The sequence below is a fragment of the Chiloscyllium punctatum genome, chromosome 5, assembly GCF_047496795.1.
Source record: "Chiloscyllium punctatum isolate Juve2018m chromosome 5, sChiPun1.3, whole genome shotgun sequence".
NCBI classification, from domain to species: Eukaryota; Metazoa; Chordata; class Chondrichthyes; order Orectolobiformes; family Hemiscylliidae; genus Chiloscyllium; species Chiloscyllium punctatum.
This window is the reverse complement of record NC_092743.1, coordinates 85669976-85687683: the sequence shown is the minus strand read 5'-3', so window position 1 is coordinate 85687683 and position 17708 is coordinate 85669976. Positions and strand designations below refer to the sequence as shown.

The 17708-nt window shown below is 41.3% G+C and overlaps 1 protein-coding gene across 6 annotated transcripts in view; it reads right to left on the bottom strand.

Annotated features, from left to right (window-relative positions):
• The window catches only part of rttn (rotatin), a 230500-nt gene that overhangs the window by 84409 nt on the left and 128383 nt on the right, over positions 1-17708 (bottom strand). For all 6 annotated transcript variants that reach the window (XM_072570663.1, XM_072570665.1, XM_072570664.1 and 3 more), the window contains 2 exons: positions 10562-10672; positions 9787-9945 (listed from right to left, as the gene is read on the bottom strand). In XM_072570663.1, coding sequence (XP_072426764.1) covers positions 9787-9945; positions 10562-10672 — 270 coding nt within the window. The remainder of the gene's footprint in view (positions 1-9786; positions 9946-10561; positions 10673-17708) is intronic.

Genomic DNA, 17708 nt, shown 5'->3' with positions numbered 1-17708 from the left:
ACCCATTTTACTAACACCTTCCACCCTGACCTCAAATTTACCTAGACCGTCTCAGACTCCTCCCTCCCCTTCCTAGACTTCTCCATTTCTATCTCGGGCAAACGACTCAACACGGACATTTACTATAAACCAACCGACTGCCACAGCTACCTAGATTACATCCTCCTCCCGCCCTGCCTCCTGTAAAAACGCCATCCCATATTCCCAATTCCTTCGCCTCCGCCACGTCTGCTCCCAGGAGGATCAATTCCAATAGCGAACAACCCAGATGGCCTCCTTCTTCAAAGACCGCAATTCCCCTCAGATGTGGTTGACGATGCTCTCCACCACATCTCCTCCACTTCCCGCTCCTCCGCCCTTGAACCCCGCCCCTCCAATCGCCACCAGGATAGAACCCCACTGGTCCTCAGCGACCACCCCACCAACCTCCAGATACATCGTATCATCCTTTGTCATTCCCGCCACCTCCAAACAGACCCCACCACCATGGATATATTTCCCTCCCCTATCAGCGTTCTGAAAAGACCATTCCCTCCGCGACTTCTTTGTCAGGTCCACACCCCCCACCAACCCAACATCCACTCCTGGCACCTTCCCCTGCAACTGCAAGAAATACAAAACTTGCGCCCACACCTCCCCCCTCACTGCCCTCCAAAGCCCCAAGGGATCCTTCCATATCCGTCACAAATTCACCTGCACCTCCACACACATCATTTACTGCATCCACTGCACCCGATGTGGCCGAATGTTTCAGAGAACACCTCTGGGACACCCGCACCAACCAACCCAACCGTCCCATGGCTGAACACTTTAACTCCCCCTCCCACTCCTCCAAGGACATGCAGGTCCTTGGCCTCCTCCATCACCAGACTATGGCAACATGACACCTGGAGGAAGAGTGCCTCATCTTCCGCCTAGGAACCCTCCAACCACAAGGGATGAATGCAGATTTCTCCAGCTTCCTCATTTCCCCTCCCCCCACCTTATCTCAGTCGCAATCCTCGGACTCAGCACCGCCTTTGTGACCTGCAATCTTCTTCCCAACCTCTCCACCCCCACCCGCTCTCTGGCCTATCACCCTCACCTTAACCTCCTTCCACCTACCGCATTCCCAACGTCCCTCCCCAAGTCCCTCCTCCCTACCTTTTATCTTAGCCTGCTTGGCACACCCTCCTCATTCCTGAAGAAGGGCGTATGCCCGAAACGTCGATTCTCCTGCCCTTTCGATGCTGCCTGAGCTGCTGAGCTTTTCCAGCAACACACTTTTCAGCTCTGAATTGGCATTTGTACATGCAGCCTCAACCTTTTAACATCGAGGCTGTATTTGGAACCTACAGATACAGAAATGTAATTAAAATGCCTGATTCCCGTGAAGTTTTCTAGCATATAATCTGATCTTGTTAAACAATCCTGTAATGAGGAGAATATTGATAGCTATCAGATGCTCCGGAAAATATTGGTGTCTTCGGTTTCTGTTTGTTTCTTCTAACTATCATGAAAATATCAGCTGAATCAGCAGAAATGGTCAATGAAATTTACAAGTGTATCACACTACAAATCACTTCACATGTACGGTTTCTGTGATCTTTAAATGCTGTTTCAGCATTCAATTCACCAGATCAGGTAATCCTGTCCCCCAAATTGGGATTATGTCTCAGGAAGAAAATCAAGGTTCTGCAAACAGGGCTGGTTCTAAGGTCCTTGAAATCCCTTTCATTTTCTTTAACAGAAGGCTGAGTAAGTATGCTCAAAAGATTTTTTTCTAACAATAAATATGTTGTTAGAAATATGTTACGAAAAAATTAGCTTGTGTACAAGCAATTATTAAATGATTCATCATAGTTTCCCCTCTCAGTTATTTTAAAATCAGGTCCTCTCAAATGAAGGGCTGCAAACCCCATTAAAATGTTGAATTTTGCTGATAGATCATTTTCAGCTGTATTTTTAAAACTGGAACAAATAACCAACCTTTAAATATATGAGGAAATGCATTTAAATGGAAAAAGAGGAGAAAAGAAACAATCACATTCTATTACGCTGGTTGAATACACTTATTCATGGAAGATTAAGTTTGTGATTACACAAATGAATTTTAGTGTAATTATCAACTGAAAGCTAACTGGCACAATCTCTAACCCATTTTTAGGGTCTATTTTCTAAATTGCGCCCAAAACAGAAACTCGACTCGGTTTCTTTTTTTCTATTTAAATGCAAAGATCCAGATTATTCAATAAACTTTTTGGAAGAAGGAAACAACTTTTTTTTGCATTAAATCAATGACTTTGTGAAATTAATTTAGTCAAGGGTCAGTTTCACCAATGTATTTCTAAGCCCAGTACTGTAGTGAACAATTACTGGTGTCGATTAGAACATAGAACATTACACTGCAGTACAAGCCCTTCGGCCCGCAATGTTGCACTGACCTGTGGAACCAATCTGAAGTCCATCCAACCTACACTATTCCACTTTCATCCATATGTTTATCCAATGACCATTTAAATGCCCTTAAAAGTTGGCGAGTTTACTACTGCTACAGGCAGGGTGTTCCATGCCCCTATTATTCTAAGTAAAGAAACTACCTTTGACATCTGTCCAATATCTATCACCCTCAATTTAAAGCTATATCCTCTCGTGTTAGCCATTACTATCTGAGGAAAAAGACTCTCACTATCCACCCTATCTAAACCTCGGATTATCTTATATATCTCAATTAAGTCACCTTCCAACCTTCTCTCGAATGAAAACAGCCCCAATTTCCACATAAGACCTTCCCTCCATATCAGGCAATATCCTAGTAAATCGCCTCTGAATCCTTTCCAAAGTTTCCACATCCTTCCTATAATGAGGTGACCAGAACTGTACGCAATACTCCAAGTGCGACCGCATCAGAGTTTTGTACAGCTGCAACATGACCTCATGGCTCCGAAACTCAATCCCTCTACCAATAAAAACTAACACACCATATGCCTTCTTAACAACTCTATCAACTTGGGTGGCAACTTTCAGAGATCTATGTACGTGGATATTGAATCTCTCTGCTCATCTACACTACCAAGAAACTTATCATTATTGTGGTTCTGTTCACCGAGCTGGGAATTGTGTTGCAGACATTTCGTCCCCTGTCTAGGTGACATCCTCAGTGCTTGGGAGCCTCCTGTGAAGCGCTTCTGTGATCTTTCCTCCGGCATTTATAGTGGTTTGTATCTGCTGCTTCCGGTTGTCAGTTCCAGCTGTCCGCTGCAGTGGTCGGTATATTGGGTCCAGGTCAATGTGCTTATTGATTGAATCTGTGGATGAGTGCCATGCCTCTAGGAATTCCCTGGCTGTTCTCTGTTTGGCTTGTCCTATAATAGTAGTGTTGTCTCAGTCGAATTCATGTTGCTTGTTCATGAACACCAACTAGCCACGAAACAACACGACCAGCTATCCTTAGTAGCCACAGACACAGATGACAAGCAATTATTGAAAGACGGCTCAGGGATGGGCAGGACTGGCAGCTTAATGCTACAGGAAGGATAGAAAGGGAGGCAAGAGAGGAGGGGGAGTGGCATTTTTGATAAGGGATAGCATAACAGCTGTGCTGAGGGAGGATATTCCCGGATATAGATCCGGGTAAGTTATTTGGGTGGAACTAAGAAATAAGAAAGGGATGATCACATTATTGGGATTGTATTACAGAACCCCAATAGTCAGAGGGAAATTGAGAAACAAACTTGTAAGGAGATCTCAGCTATCTGTAAAAATAATAGGGTAGTTATGGTAGGGGATTTTAACTTTCCAAACATCGACTGACACTGCCATAGTGTTAAAGGTTTAGATGGAGAGGAATTTCTTAAGTGTGTACAAGACAATTTTCTGATTCAGTATGCGGATGTACCTACTAGAGAAGGTGCAAAACTTGACCTACTCTTGGGAAATAAGGCAGGGCAGGTGACTGAGGTGTCAGTGGGGGAGCACTTTGGGGCTAGTGACCATAATTCGATTCGTTTTAAAATAGTGATGGAAAAGGATAGACCAGATCACAAAGTTGAAGTTCTAAATTGGAGAAAGGCCAATTTTGACGGTATGAGGCAAGAATTTTCAAAAGCGGATTGGAGGCAGATGTTCGCAGGTAAAGGGACGGCTGGAAAATGGGAAGCCTTCTGAAATGAGATAATAAGAATCCAGAGAGTGTATATTCCTGTCAGGGTGAGAGGGAAGGCTGGTAGGTAGGTATCGGGAATGCTGGATGACTAAAGAAATTGAGGGTTTGGTTCAGAAAAAGAAGGAAGTATATGTCAGGTATAGACAGGATAGATCGAGTGAATCCTTAGAGTATAAAGGCAGTAGGACTATACTTAAGAGGGAAATCAGGAGGGCAAATTGGGGACATGAGATAGCTTTGGCAAATAGAATTAAGGAGAATCCAAAGGGTTTTTACAAATATATTAAGGACAAAAGGCTAACTAGGGAGAGAATAGGGCCCCTCACAGATCAGCAAGGCGGCCTTTGTGTGGAGCCACAGAAAATGGGGGAGATACTAAGTGAATATTTTGCATCAGTATTTACTGTGGAAAAGGATATGGAAGATTTGGACTGTAGGGAAATAGATGGTGACATCTTGCAAAATGTCCAGATTACAGAGGAGGAAGTGCTGGATGTCTTGTAACGGTTAAAGGTGGATAAATCCTCAGGACCTGCTCACGTGTACCCAAGAACTCTGTGGGAAGCTGGAGAAGTGATTGCTAGGCCTCTTGCTGAGATATTTGAATCATTGATAGTCACAGGTGAGGTGCCGGAAGCCTGGAGGTTGGCAAACGTGGAGGCACTGTTTAAGAAGGGTGGTAAAGACAAGCCAGGGAACTACAGACCGGTGAGCCTGACCTCGCTGGTGGGCAAGTTGTTGGAGGGAATCCTGAGGGACAGGATGTACATGTATTTGCAAAGGCAAGGACTGATTCGGGATAGTCAACGTGGCTTTTTGCGTGGAAAATCATGTCTCACAAACTTGATTGAGTTTTTCGAAGAAGTAACAAAGAGGATTGATGAGGGCAGAGCAGTAGATGTGATCTATATGGACTTCAGTAAGGCTTTCGACAAGGTTCCCCATGGGAGACTGATTAGCAAGGTTAGATCTCATGGAATACAGGGAGAACTTGCCATTTGGATACAGAACTGGATCAAAGGTAGAAGACAGAGGGTGGTGGTGGAGGGTTGTTTTTCAGACTGGAGGCCTGTGACCAGTGGAGTGCCACAAGGATCAGCGCTGGGACCTCTACTTTTTGTCATTTACATCAATGATTTGGATGCGAGCTTAAGAGGTACAGTTAGTAAGTTTGCAGATGACACCAAAATTGGAGGTGTAGTGGACAGCAAAGAGGGTTACCTCAGATTACAACAGGGTCTGGACCAGATGGGCCAATGGGCTGAGAAGTGGCAGATGGAGTGTAATTCAGATAAATGTGAGGTGCTGCATTTTGGGAAAGCAAATCTTAACGGGACTTATACACTTAATGGTAAGGTCCTAGGGAGTGTTGCTGAATAAAGAGACCTTGGAGTGCAGGTTCATAACTCCTTGAAAGTGGAGTCGCAGGTAGATAGGATCGTGAAGAAGGCGTTTGGTATGCTTTCCTTTATTGGTCAGAATATTGAGTATCAGAGTTGGGAGGTCATGTTGTGGCTGTACAGGACATTGGTTAGGCCACCGTTGGAATGTTGCGTGCAATTCTGGTCTCCATCCTATTGGAAAGATGTTGTGAAACTTGAAAGGGTTCAGAAAAGATGTACAAGGATGTTGCAAGGGTTGGAGGATCTGAGCTACAGGGAGAGGCTGAACATGCTGGGGCTGTTTTCCCTGGAGCATTGGAGGCTGAGGGGTGACCTTGTAGAGGTTTACAAAATTATGAGGGGCATGGATAGGATAAATAGACAAAGTATTTTCCTTGGGGTTGGGGAGTCCAGAACTAGAAGGCATAGGTTTAGGGTGAGAGGGGAAAGATATAAAAGAGACCTAAGGGGCAACCTTTTCACGCAGAGGGTGGTACGCGTATGGAATGAGCTGCCAAAGGATGTGGTGGAGGCTGGTACAATTGCAACATTTAAGAGGCATTTGGATGGGTATATGAATAGCAAGGGTTTGAAGGGATATGGGCCGGATGGTGGCAGGTGGGACTAGATTGGGTTGGGATATCTGGTCGGTATGGATGGGTTGGACCGAAGGGTCTGTTTCCATGCTGTACATCTCTATGACTCTATAACCAGAAACCCTTTTATAAAACAAACTGCATACTTAGTAGTTATCAGCACATAATTCACTTCTCTTTATGCTAATCTAAGCCATGAAAATATCAAGAGAAATTGCTGATAATATCATCCCATTTTGCTGAACATTGCGCAATCATGGGTGAACAACCCCACTTTTGACCTTATGATGGAGGGAAGGCCATTGATGAAGATGACTGGGCCTAGAACACTACCCTGAGCAACTCATGCAGAAATGTCCTGGACCTCCAACAACAATGACCATCTTCCTACGTATCCAATACGACTCTAACCTCTACAGAGTTTGTCCCCTGCTACTCATTGACTTCAGTTTTGGTCGGGCTCCTTGATGCCACACTTGGTCGAATGCACCCTTGATGTCACTGGCTGTCACTCTCACCTCACCTCTGGAATTCAGCTCTTTTGTCCATGTTTGAAACCTGAGTGGGCCTAGTGGAACCCAAACTAGGATTCACTGAGCAGGTTATTGCTGAGCAAGTGCTGCTTGATAACAACTGTTGATGACACTTTCTGTCACTTACTCCCTATCCAAGCCCTTACCTTCTGTTGTTTCTTTCCTACCATCCATTCTTATTAAAACCTTGTGCATTTCCATTTGTTTGCTCTAATGAGAAAAAGATCATTGGCCTTAAATACTAACTTTCCCAATATGCTATCTGGATGGCTGAGCAGTTCCAGAATTTTATTTTTATATTTCACATTTCCAGCATTCGAAATACATTGTCTTTGATTATTCAACAAACTGGGTGATTAGGAAAATTTACTGCCATCTTTTCTTATTTCTTACTTATTTTAACATAGATGTTTGGTTGAGTTTAATTTGCCGGATGTTTGAGCATAGTGCAATAGTCAGGAGTATTAGCTCTTTACATACAAATAGTACAAGGCAGTCTCGATACTGTGCTTCTTTCACAAGAGTTGTAGATGACTTCACAATCATCATTTATGAGAGAAACATGTTGATGCAATATCAAAGGACATAAGAACCAAGAGGAGTAGACCATCTGACCCCTCGAGCCTGCTCTGCCATTCAATAAGATCATGGCTGATCTTTTCGTGGTCTCAGCTCCACTTACCCGCTGTCTCATCATAGCCCTTCATTCCTTTATTGTTCAAAAAAATGATCTACCTTAGCTTTCAAAACATTTACTGAGAACTCCGCGTCAACTTCACTGGCAGGAAATTCCATAGATTCACAACCCTTTGAGTGAAGAAGTTCCTTCTCAATTTAGTTCTAAATCTGCTCCCACTAATTTTTAAGCCTCTTGTCCTTGTTTTACCACCAGTGAAAACATCCTCTCTACTATCTATTCGCTCCATAATTTAAGACATTTCTATAAGATCTCCTTCGCTCTTTTAAATTCCAATCAATATAATCCCAGTCTACTCAGTCTCTTCTCATAAGCCAACTCTCTCAACTCCAGAATCAGCCGAGTGAACCTCGTCTGCACCCCCTTAAGTGTCAGTATATCCCCTCTCAAATAAGGAGACCAAAACTGCATGCAGTACTCCAGTATGGCTCACCAGCACCCTATACAGCTGCAACATAACGTCCTACTTTCAAACTCAATCCCTTTAGCAATGAAGGACAAAATTCCATTTTCCTTCCCAATTACCTGTTGTACCTGCAGACCAACCTTCTGTGATTCATGTACAAGAACACCCAGGTCCCTCTGCACAGCAGCATGCTGCAATTTTTTTAACCATTCAAGTAATAGTCCTTTTTACTATTATTCCTAACAAAATGGATAACTTCACACTTATTAACATTGTACACCATCTGCCAGACCTTTGCCCAGTCACAAACTATCTAATTTCTAAACCTAAAAAATACTTGTAGATTCAGTTGCTGACATGATCTGCTTCTTCAATGACTGTGGTTTCTCACCCAGGTCAACAGAGCCCTCAACTGCATCCAATGCATCACTGCACTTCTGCCCATGCCCTTTCCCATCACTCACCCCAGAGTGATTGAGTTCCTCTTGTCCTCACGTTGCATCCCATCAGCCTCTGCTATTTCAGACAATTGCAACAGAACACCACCACCAAACACATCTTCCCCTCACTCTCCCGTCTACATATTGCAGGGATCATTCCCTCAGAGACACCCTAATCCATTCCACAACCATCAACACCACACCCACCTTCCCATGGCACCTTTCCATGTAGCCACAGAAGGTGCAACACCTGTCCCTTCACCTCCTCCCTGCCCACCAGGGCCTAAACAGTCTTACACGGTGAAGCAGTATTTCACCGATATCCCCTGCAATCTTGTGTATTGTATTCGCTGCACCTAATGTTGCCTCCTCTACACTGAAGAAACCAATCGCAGACTGGGTGACCGCTTTACGGAACACCTCCAGTCTGTGCACAAGCATGACACCAACCTTCCCGTTGGCAGTCATTTTAACACAGTGTCCTATTTGCATGTCCATTTGTCTGTCTTTGGCATGCTGCAGTGTTCCAGTGAAACACAACACAAACTGAAGGAATAACATCTCCTCTTTAGAGTCGGTGTTTTACAGTCTTCTGGACTTGATATTAGTTTCAACACCTTCAAATTGTAAACCAAATTCCATTTCTCCTGTTTCCTTTACCTTATTACATTTTGTTATCATGTCCTCTCTGCCCTTTCCCCATCCCATTGGGACCATCTGTCTTTCAAGTCTGGCAGGAGACATAAATACTGTCCCTTCACACTTCATTGCAGTTCTGAAGAAGAGTCACCTAGTCTTGAAATGCTAGCTTGCTCTCTCTCCATCGATGCTGTCTGACCCGCCATGATCTGCAGCATTTACTTTCAGTACAGATTCCAGCATCTGCAGTAATTTGCTCCCAGTAAATCTTATCTGCACTCTCTCCTTCTTCCTATAACATGATGACCACAACTGCATGCAGTACTCCAGCTGTAGCCTAAATAGTGTTTTGCCGTTGCAGCATCATCTTCTCACTTCTTGAATGAATGTTGTGGCTAATAAAGGCAAGTATCCCATATGCCTTCTTAACCACCTTATTTACCTGCCCTGCTATCTTCAAGTATTTATGGACATGTACACCAAAATCCTTCTGATCTTCAGTAATTCACAGAAACCTCCTATGTATAGTTATACCTTTTTTCCTTCCCAAGTGAATCACCTCTCACTTTTGCAGGTTCATTTCCATTTTTCACTGATCTGTCCACCTGACAAGTCCAGTGATATCCAACTGCAGTTAACAGCTGTTCTCCTCACTATTTACCACCATACCAACTTTTGTGTCATGCACAAACTTTTTGATCCGACCCTCTACATGTATCATGCAGTATTCTACCGATCAGGACAGGCGAGAACCACAATGTGGATCCAACGTGGTTCTTAGTATTCTATATTTTAACTACAGAAATTGGAAACTCCATTATTGTATGTACTAAGGCCTTGGTTCATAGGATTTATGCAAACCATCATGCATTCACAGCAACAAGATAAAAATGTTAGGAGGGTGGTCCCAGTCAATGTGTTAACTGCATAATTTAGAAGTATCACTCACCTCCTTACGAGCCATACTGCATTCAGATTGGTCCAGAAGGATGTTTAGAACTGTACCCCATAATCCTCCAGAAATATTCTGACAGCTGGCTGCAAATGCAATGCAGCCATTTTCAACCAGAGTCAAGGCTGATCCAATACCCAAACTGCCAAATCGGACCTAAGATAAATTGAACAAAAATTTGTACATATTTCTGACATTGAACAATAAATGCAATAAATCTTAATCTAAATCACTGGCATAAAATGCACATTTTGTGTTTCAAATTTAAAAACATACTCTCTGAAGCAAGTGAACAGAAAATAAACTTAGATCTGTGTAAGTTCTGGAATATAAACAAAGGAGTATAAACTGCTCGATGCAGTAAAAAGAAATCAAGCTAATAAACAATGCAAAACAAAAAAACCAGAAAGTTTATCAGGAAACAATAGCGTATTAATAGTGAAATTACCAACTTAAATTTCAGTAACATCATATGTGGTAAAATGATAACATCATTCAACAGGAAGAAATCACATCTGCAAATAATATGATCATCTATTCATTGCTTAAAGGGTATGACCTAATGATATCCAGCTCGTGTTCAGAAGAAAGTGCAGAATTATGTGTAAATTTAACTTGCGCCATGCTCCTGTGCATTACTATTGAATAGCTTGTGAAATTGTACTGGATGATCACAAAAAGTCAGAATAACAAAACAAAACAAAATAAGATATTCACTCAGTGATCCATTTTGAAGTGATATTTTACAAGAAAAGCAAGAAACCCCACATACCTCAGGATCTCGATCAACCCAAAGTGGAATGAGCCATGCCAGACCTAGTCGTGATGGCATTTGATCCTCATTGTTCTGTTCATCTGCCAAAGACCACAGTGATATCCAATCCTATTATAAAAATAAACCAAAATGAACGCCAAATACCAGGACAGTTTCATTAATTTCAAACACATACATGGTTTCTATAACCACAAACACAGTGGCACAACCTAAATTAGCAGACTGTTTTAAATTGTGGGTCTACTCTCAAAACACTCAGACTCAATAACCTTCAGGTGGATCTAGTATCTCTACAACCAGTAATTTATCTGTAATACAATGTACCTTGCCACGGGTGCACTGAATAGAGTACTATTGTATATGCTTCATGTGGATTCCTATTATGTTTCACAAGACTTGATGATCAAGCACTTGAATGAGACAATGCTAACTGTAAATCAATAATCTCATTATTCACGCATTATGTGTAACATTAAACAGAATAGCATTACAACATACATCAAAACCAATGCTCCACCTGAGATAAGAATTAAAATATCATAACCATTAACAAGCCACTGACGAGTGAATTTTAAATGAGTTGGCACCAACCTTTTAAAGTGAATTCTTAGCCTTGCTGTCTAACCTGCATTCCAAATCAGTACAGAATAAAAGCCCTTAACAAGCTAAGAAAAAGCCAAAGAGTTGACAATATTGGTCCTTTGTCACCTTTCCATGTGCCAGCTGAACTAACAGTCAAGCTAGATAGCACCATCTGAAGTGTAAACATCCCTGGCAGCTATACCTGCTGGGCTTAAATGAATGAAAGGCATTCTAATATATTACGTATGATATTTACTCAAATGTCATTTGAGTCTCCACAGTCTCAACCTAACATGCAACCTAACATCCAGATTTAATTTGCAATCCAAAATTTCATCTGGTCTAAGTCTGGCATTGCATTTTATTTAACAGCAGTAACTTGGCAAACTACCTCATGTTTTTTTTGTAAGATAAAAAAAAAATAAGTCCTGAAACAATACACAGATTAACATTTAACATGACCTTCCTTTTAATGCAAGTCTTAATGATTAGGTGAGCTGACATGTCCAAACATTAGCTATATACTTAGACTTATGTAGCACCTTTAACAACCTCAGGAAGTCCCAAACTGTGTCACAACCAATTAAGTACTTTTCCCAAATGTAGTCAAAGTACGATGAAAAAGACACCAGGTAATTCGCGACACTAAAACAGCAACAAGACGTTGATCAGGTAGTGCTGTTAAAAATAGGCGTTCGCTCATGGATAAAATTGCCATGATAAATAGCAAACTCCTCAGTTCTTTCAAAATAATGCATATGAATTACTATGCCAATCTAACAGAATTCAAGAAGTCCTTTATTTAATGTCTCAACTGAAAGATGGCATCGTTGACAATATGGTTCATCTCAGTGTTCAATTTCGAACTATCTGATTCAGAGGCAAGATTGCTAACCACTGAGCTGCAGCTGACACATCATGTTGCATTCATCAGCTGTGGTAAATTTGCATAATTCTAGTTCAATCCATGGTTCAATGAAATGTCACCTAAAGTGAATTTGAAGAAGATAATGATAATTTACCACTATTATAATAAAATCTACATTAAGAAGCCAAGAAGCAGGGTCAATAAGACAGAAGATGTAAATACTTCACTCAAAAATTGGTGTGGGAGGGATGGATTTGAATTCATGACACAGTGACATCAGTACAGGGGAAAGAGTAAGGTGTTCTGATGAGACAGGCTCCACGCGAATCATGTTGGTATCATCATCCTGGTGAATCGTGTATAAGAACTGCAGATAGGGCTTTAAGCTAAATAGTGGAAGAGCTGGAAATGGCACAAAGGAAGGTGGTTGTGATTGTCCGATCCTGTAGGATCTCTCTGCAGGAGTTTCTCAATGTAGTGTCCGAGGCCCATCCAGCTTGAGCTGCTTTATCCGTGACCTTCCCTACGTCATGCAGTTAGAAGTGGGTTGTTCGTTGATGATTGCATGAAGTTCAGCACCATTTATGACTCCGCAGATAGTGAAAAATGCTATATCAAAATGCAGCAAGACCTGGAAATATCCAGGAATGAACTGCCAAATGACATGTATAACACACAAATGTCAGGCAATGAATATGAACACTCTTGATATAATGGTTTCAATAGTGTTATCATGCTGAATATCAACTTCCTGAGGATTAGCATTGACCAGAAACTGACCTGTAATAGATAAATATTAATACTTTGGCTACAAGAGCAAGTTATAGACTTAGAATCTTGTAGTAAGTAACTTGTCTACATACTCACAAATTCTGTCCACCATCTACAAGGCACAAGTCAAGAGTGTGATATAATATCCTCCACTTGCTGGAAAAAGGCCCTTTCATCATTGGGTCCATGCTGGATATGAACCACTTTTGTACTCTAGTTTTTCAGTACATGACCCATGGCTTTGTATGCTGTAACTCTTCAAGTAATTATCTAAATACTTCTCAAATGTTGTCATGGTTGTTGCCTCGATTCTCTTTCTAGTGGGTCCCAGATACTAACCAGCCCCTCTGGATGAACAAATATTCTTCCTTAAATCCTGTTTAAATCACCCACCTTTTATGCTGTCTGGTTATTAATTTCTCTACTAAAGAGAAAAAAAAGTTACTTCCTAACTACTGTCTATATGTCCCTCATCTTTTTTTGCCTAGTTTTTAAATCCCTCAGCTGTTGTGACAAGATTTGAATCCATGACCCCAAAGCTTCTGGGCTTCTAAACCTCGAGATTACTTAACGAGTATCATTACCACTAAGCCAACATCTTTTCTATAGAGTGCAGCTCCAATAACATATAAGCTCGACAAAATCAAACACAAAGCATCCCACTGGATTGGCACCCCATCCACAAACATTTCCTCCCTCCACCACCAAAGCACAGAGGCAGCTGTGTGTATCATCTATAAAATGCACTGCAGAATTTCACCAACGTTCCTTAAACACCTTCACAACCCACAACCACTACCATCTAGAAGGACTGGAGCAGCAGATACATGGGTACACCATCACCAAAAGTCTCTCTCCAAACCATGCTCAATCTGGACTGAAGTATATTTGTTTCTTCAATGCAACTAGGCCAAAGTCCTGCAGATCCCTAACAACACTGTTGGTGCACCAAATGAAGTGCTATGATTCAAGAAGGCATCTCACCATTTCCTTCTCAACATCAGCTTGAGATGGGCAATAAATGTTAGTATTATCATTAAAGGCCACATCTCATGAATGAATATTAAAAAGGAGTTCACTTTCACTTGGCATCTGTATTATATAAACATGAGGTATAACCAAAAACCAAATTCAACTTCTTTAAGAACATAGGTTTATAAAAATGTGAGTCAGGAAAGATTGTTATTTATGCATATTGTTACTGATGATTAACAAAGATGCCTCTTCTGGGAATAAAGTTGCTGCAGTTTCTGAGTAGAGTGCAGCACAGAATCAGAGGATAAAACATTTTTCTCAGAGCTCTGGGATGGATGAATCAAGAATTCAGATTATGTTGTGTTATGTTCCTGTCTCCTTCTGGACTTCCCTCTGCTTATTAAGAATTTACCTGGTAACAATTTACCAATACAAAATTCTTTTAAAAGTAAGGGCATGTTGCAGCACAAAGGCTGCTGCATAAACTAAAGGAGCATAACATTCCAGGTAATGAATTAGCATGGAAGGATGACTTGTTAACAAAAGAAAGCAAAGACTATGGATAAATGAGTGTTTTTCCCAGTTTGCAATCATTGGCTAGTGGTTAAACACTTCAGCATTGGGATCGCAATTGTTTACATATTACAAAGATAATTTAGAGTTGAGGATCAAATGTAATGTGTCAAAGTTTGCAGATGACACGAAGATGAATGGTAGAGCAAAACATGCAGAGGACACAAACTCTGCATTGGGATATAGATAGGTGAAGTGAGTGGACAAGGGTATGGCAGATGGAGTACAGTGTTGGCTAATGTGAGATCATCCATTTTGGTAGGAATAACAGCAAAATGAACTATTATTTAAATGGTGAAAAATTGCAGCATGCTGCTTTGTACAGGACCCTGGGTGTCACAAAAAAAGCTGGTTTGCAGGTCCAGCAGATAATTAAGGAGGCAAATGGAATATTATCCTTCATTGCTAGGGGGATGGAGTTTAAAAATGGGGAGGTTATGCTGCAGCAATATGGGGTGCCAACGAGACCATACCTAGAATTTTGCGTACAATTTTGGTCTCCTTGAGAAAGGATATACTGGCACTGGAGGGGGTACAGAGGAGGCTCACTGTTTGATTTCGGATAAGCTTATGAGGAGAGACTGAGTAGACTTGGATGACACTCATTGGAATTTAGAAGTGTGTGGGGTGGGGGTTCTTTTAGAGACATATAAAAATTATGAAGGGAATAGATAAGATAAAAGCAAGATTGTTGTTTCCACTGGCAGGTGAAACTAAAACTACGAAGCACAGCCTCAGAGTTAGGACTGAGTTGAGGAGGAACTTCTTCAACTGAACGGTTGTGAACCTGTGGGGTTCCCTGCTCAGTGAAGCAGTTGAAGCTATCTCATTGAATGTTTTAAGGCAAAGATAGATTTTAGAATAGTAAAGGAATTAAGGGCTGGGTAAGCACTGGGTAAGTGGAGTTAAGTCCATGAAAAGATCAGCCATGATCTTATTGAATGGCAGAGCAGGTTTAGCAGGCCAAATGGCCTACTCCTGCTACTATTTCTTATGTCTTTATGCTCTTTGACTTGAAATACACAGTATGTACTTGCAGTATTGCAGACATGGTATCTTTTAGGGAAAAGCTCCCAACAGCATGAAAAATAATCACAGCTCTCAAATGACTCAAACATTTCATAATTAACTAATTTGAAGTGCAGTGAAGGTTACTACGAGACAATGGTTGGCAGCAATTTTGTATATAGCAAAATACTGTGAAGAGTTGAATACTTAGTTAACCCTTTATTTGGGCTGAAGGAGGAATGTTGATCAGGATATAACAGGTAAGCTCCGTTAACCTGTGAAATCTTAAGGCTCATTAGGCCAGTTGGAATAAGCACATAAGGGTTTGGGATTTGTATCTTAACTAAGGAAAGTGACTCAAGCAATGTAATGCTATCTTTGCTATTGCATTGGAGTGAGCCTCGATTATGTATTGAGATCCTGAAGGGAAGGCTACAAAAAAAACATACATGCTCATACTTTGAGGAAAAGGAAACACCAATGTAAAAGAATTAGAATAAATGACAATTTAGAAGAGATATAACCAAGATAACTGCTCAACTTTGGATTGCCAAAATTGTACTGCTATATATTGATTTCAATCTAAAGAATTATTTCTGCAGAAAAATACTTATGAGATCTGTTAAATGATCTAGATTTTTCTCAGTGAGAAGTATTAAACATTAAATTATCTTTGTAAATATAGAAGGTCCAGCATCTGTTTTGCGGTTCTGTAATTTTGTGTAGCAATCATGTGTACGTTTCCAAATTACTTACTATAATCATGCTTCAATTTAAAGCTTTTAAAATATTCAAAATTATAGTGTCTAATTTCTTCAACAGTTAGATTTGTCACATATATTAAATTCAGTGAAAAGTGTTTTCTTCATCTGTTATGGGCAAAATGTTACCAGGATTCGGTGCTATCTTGAAACATTGAATTATAATGCAAGATTTTTTTCTGCAAGGGAGTTCATCTTTCTCTTTTCTTCTTGTTCCTCCTCAGTCACTGCTTGACATCGACGGGAATCTATGAAATGGGCGCTGTAGTCTCAGCTACACACCTCCGCCACCACCAATTTGGAACCGCTGCATCCAAGCTGGAGCCACGTTCCTGGGGATGCATGAGTTCCATACCTCTTGTTCCCCATCCAACGCTCCTTCAGAGACTGTCGCCAGTCTGCCGTCTGTCCCTTTCACTGATGCTTCTATTCTTCCAGGTTTCTGGGCTTAGTTGCAGACCTGGAGTTTCAGATCAGCCTGCAAGTCTGGGCTGAGGATGATAGCCTGAGACCTGCTCCTCAGTCACCGGGAAACCCCAGGCAGGGGTGCAGTCATGTCTGGCTCATCCTGGCTTTGTAGCCATGGCCGCCAGAGGCCTTCTCTTCACCGCCCTACTCTCCAGGCTTTAAAGAAAACAAGAAAAAAAGAAAAGAGCAAAAGTAAAAAGAAAACAAACAAGCAGAAGGAAGCAGACAAGCCTCAGCTTCAACCCTGCTATTCCACCACCACTTGAATATATAATTACAATTAGAGTCAACGACTGGTATTGTACTTAAATTAATCACAAGCTAGGACTTGATAAATAGTTATTCAGATAATTGAGTGCAGGTATGAGTGTCAAACGAAATGGAAATCGTGGTCCACTACACAATGCTGTTCGAATGCTGAATGTTAGGTCATACAAATGCATGAATGCCTTGCTCCATTGATGGTAAAAATAGAGCCCCTCAAAAACCAGCAAGGCAGCCTATGTGTGGAGCCACAGCAGATAGGGGAGATACTAAATGAGTAAATGATATTAAATCAGTATTTACTGTGGAAAAGTACATGGAAGATATAGAATGTGGGGAAATAGATGGTGACATCTTAGAAAATTTCCATATTACAGAGGTGGTGCTGGATGTCTTGAAATGCATAAAAGTGGATAAATCCCCAGGACCTGATCAGATGTACCCAAGAACTCTGTGGGAAGCTAGGGAAGTGATTGTTGGGTCCCTTACTGAGATATTTGTATCATTGATAGTCACAGTTGAAGTGCCGGAAGACTGAAGGTTAGCTAACATGGTGCCACTATTTAAGAAAGATGGTAAGGAAAAGTCAGGGAACTGTAGACTGGTAATCCTGGCATTGGTGGTGGGCACGTTGTTGGAGGGAATCCTGAGGAACAGAATTTACATGTATTTAGAAAGGTAAGGACTGATTAGGGATAGTCAGCATGACTTCGTGCGTTGGAAATTATGTCTTTCTAACAAAGAGGATTGATGGCTGCAGAGCGGTGGACTTTATGTTGACTTCAGTAAGGTGTTCAACAAGGTTCCTCATGGACACTGTTTAGCAAGGTTAGATCTCATGGATTGCAGCGAGTACTAGCCATTTGGATACAAA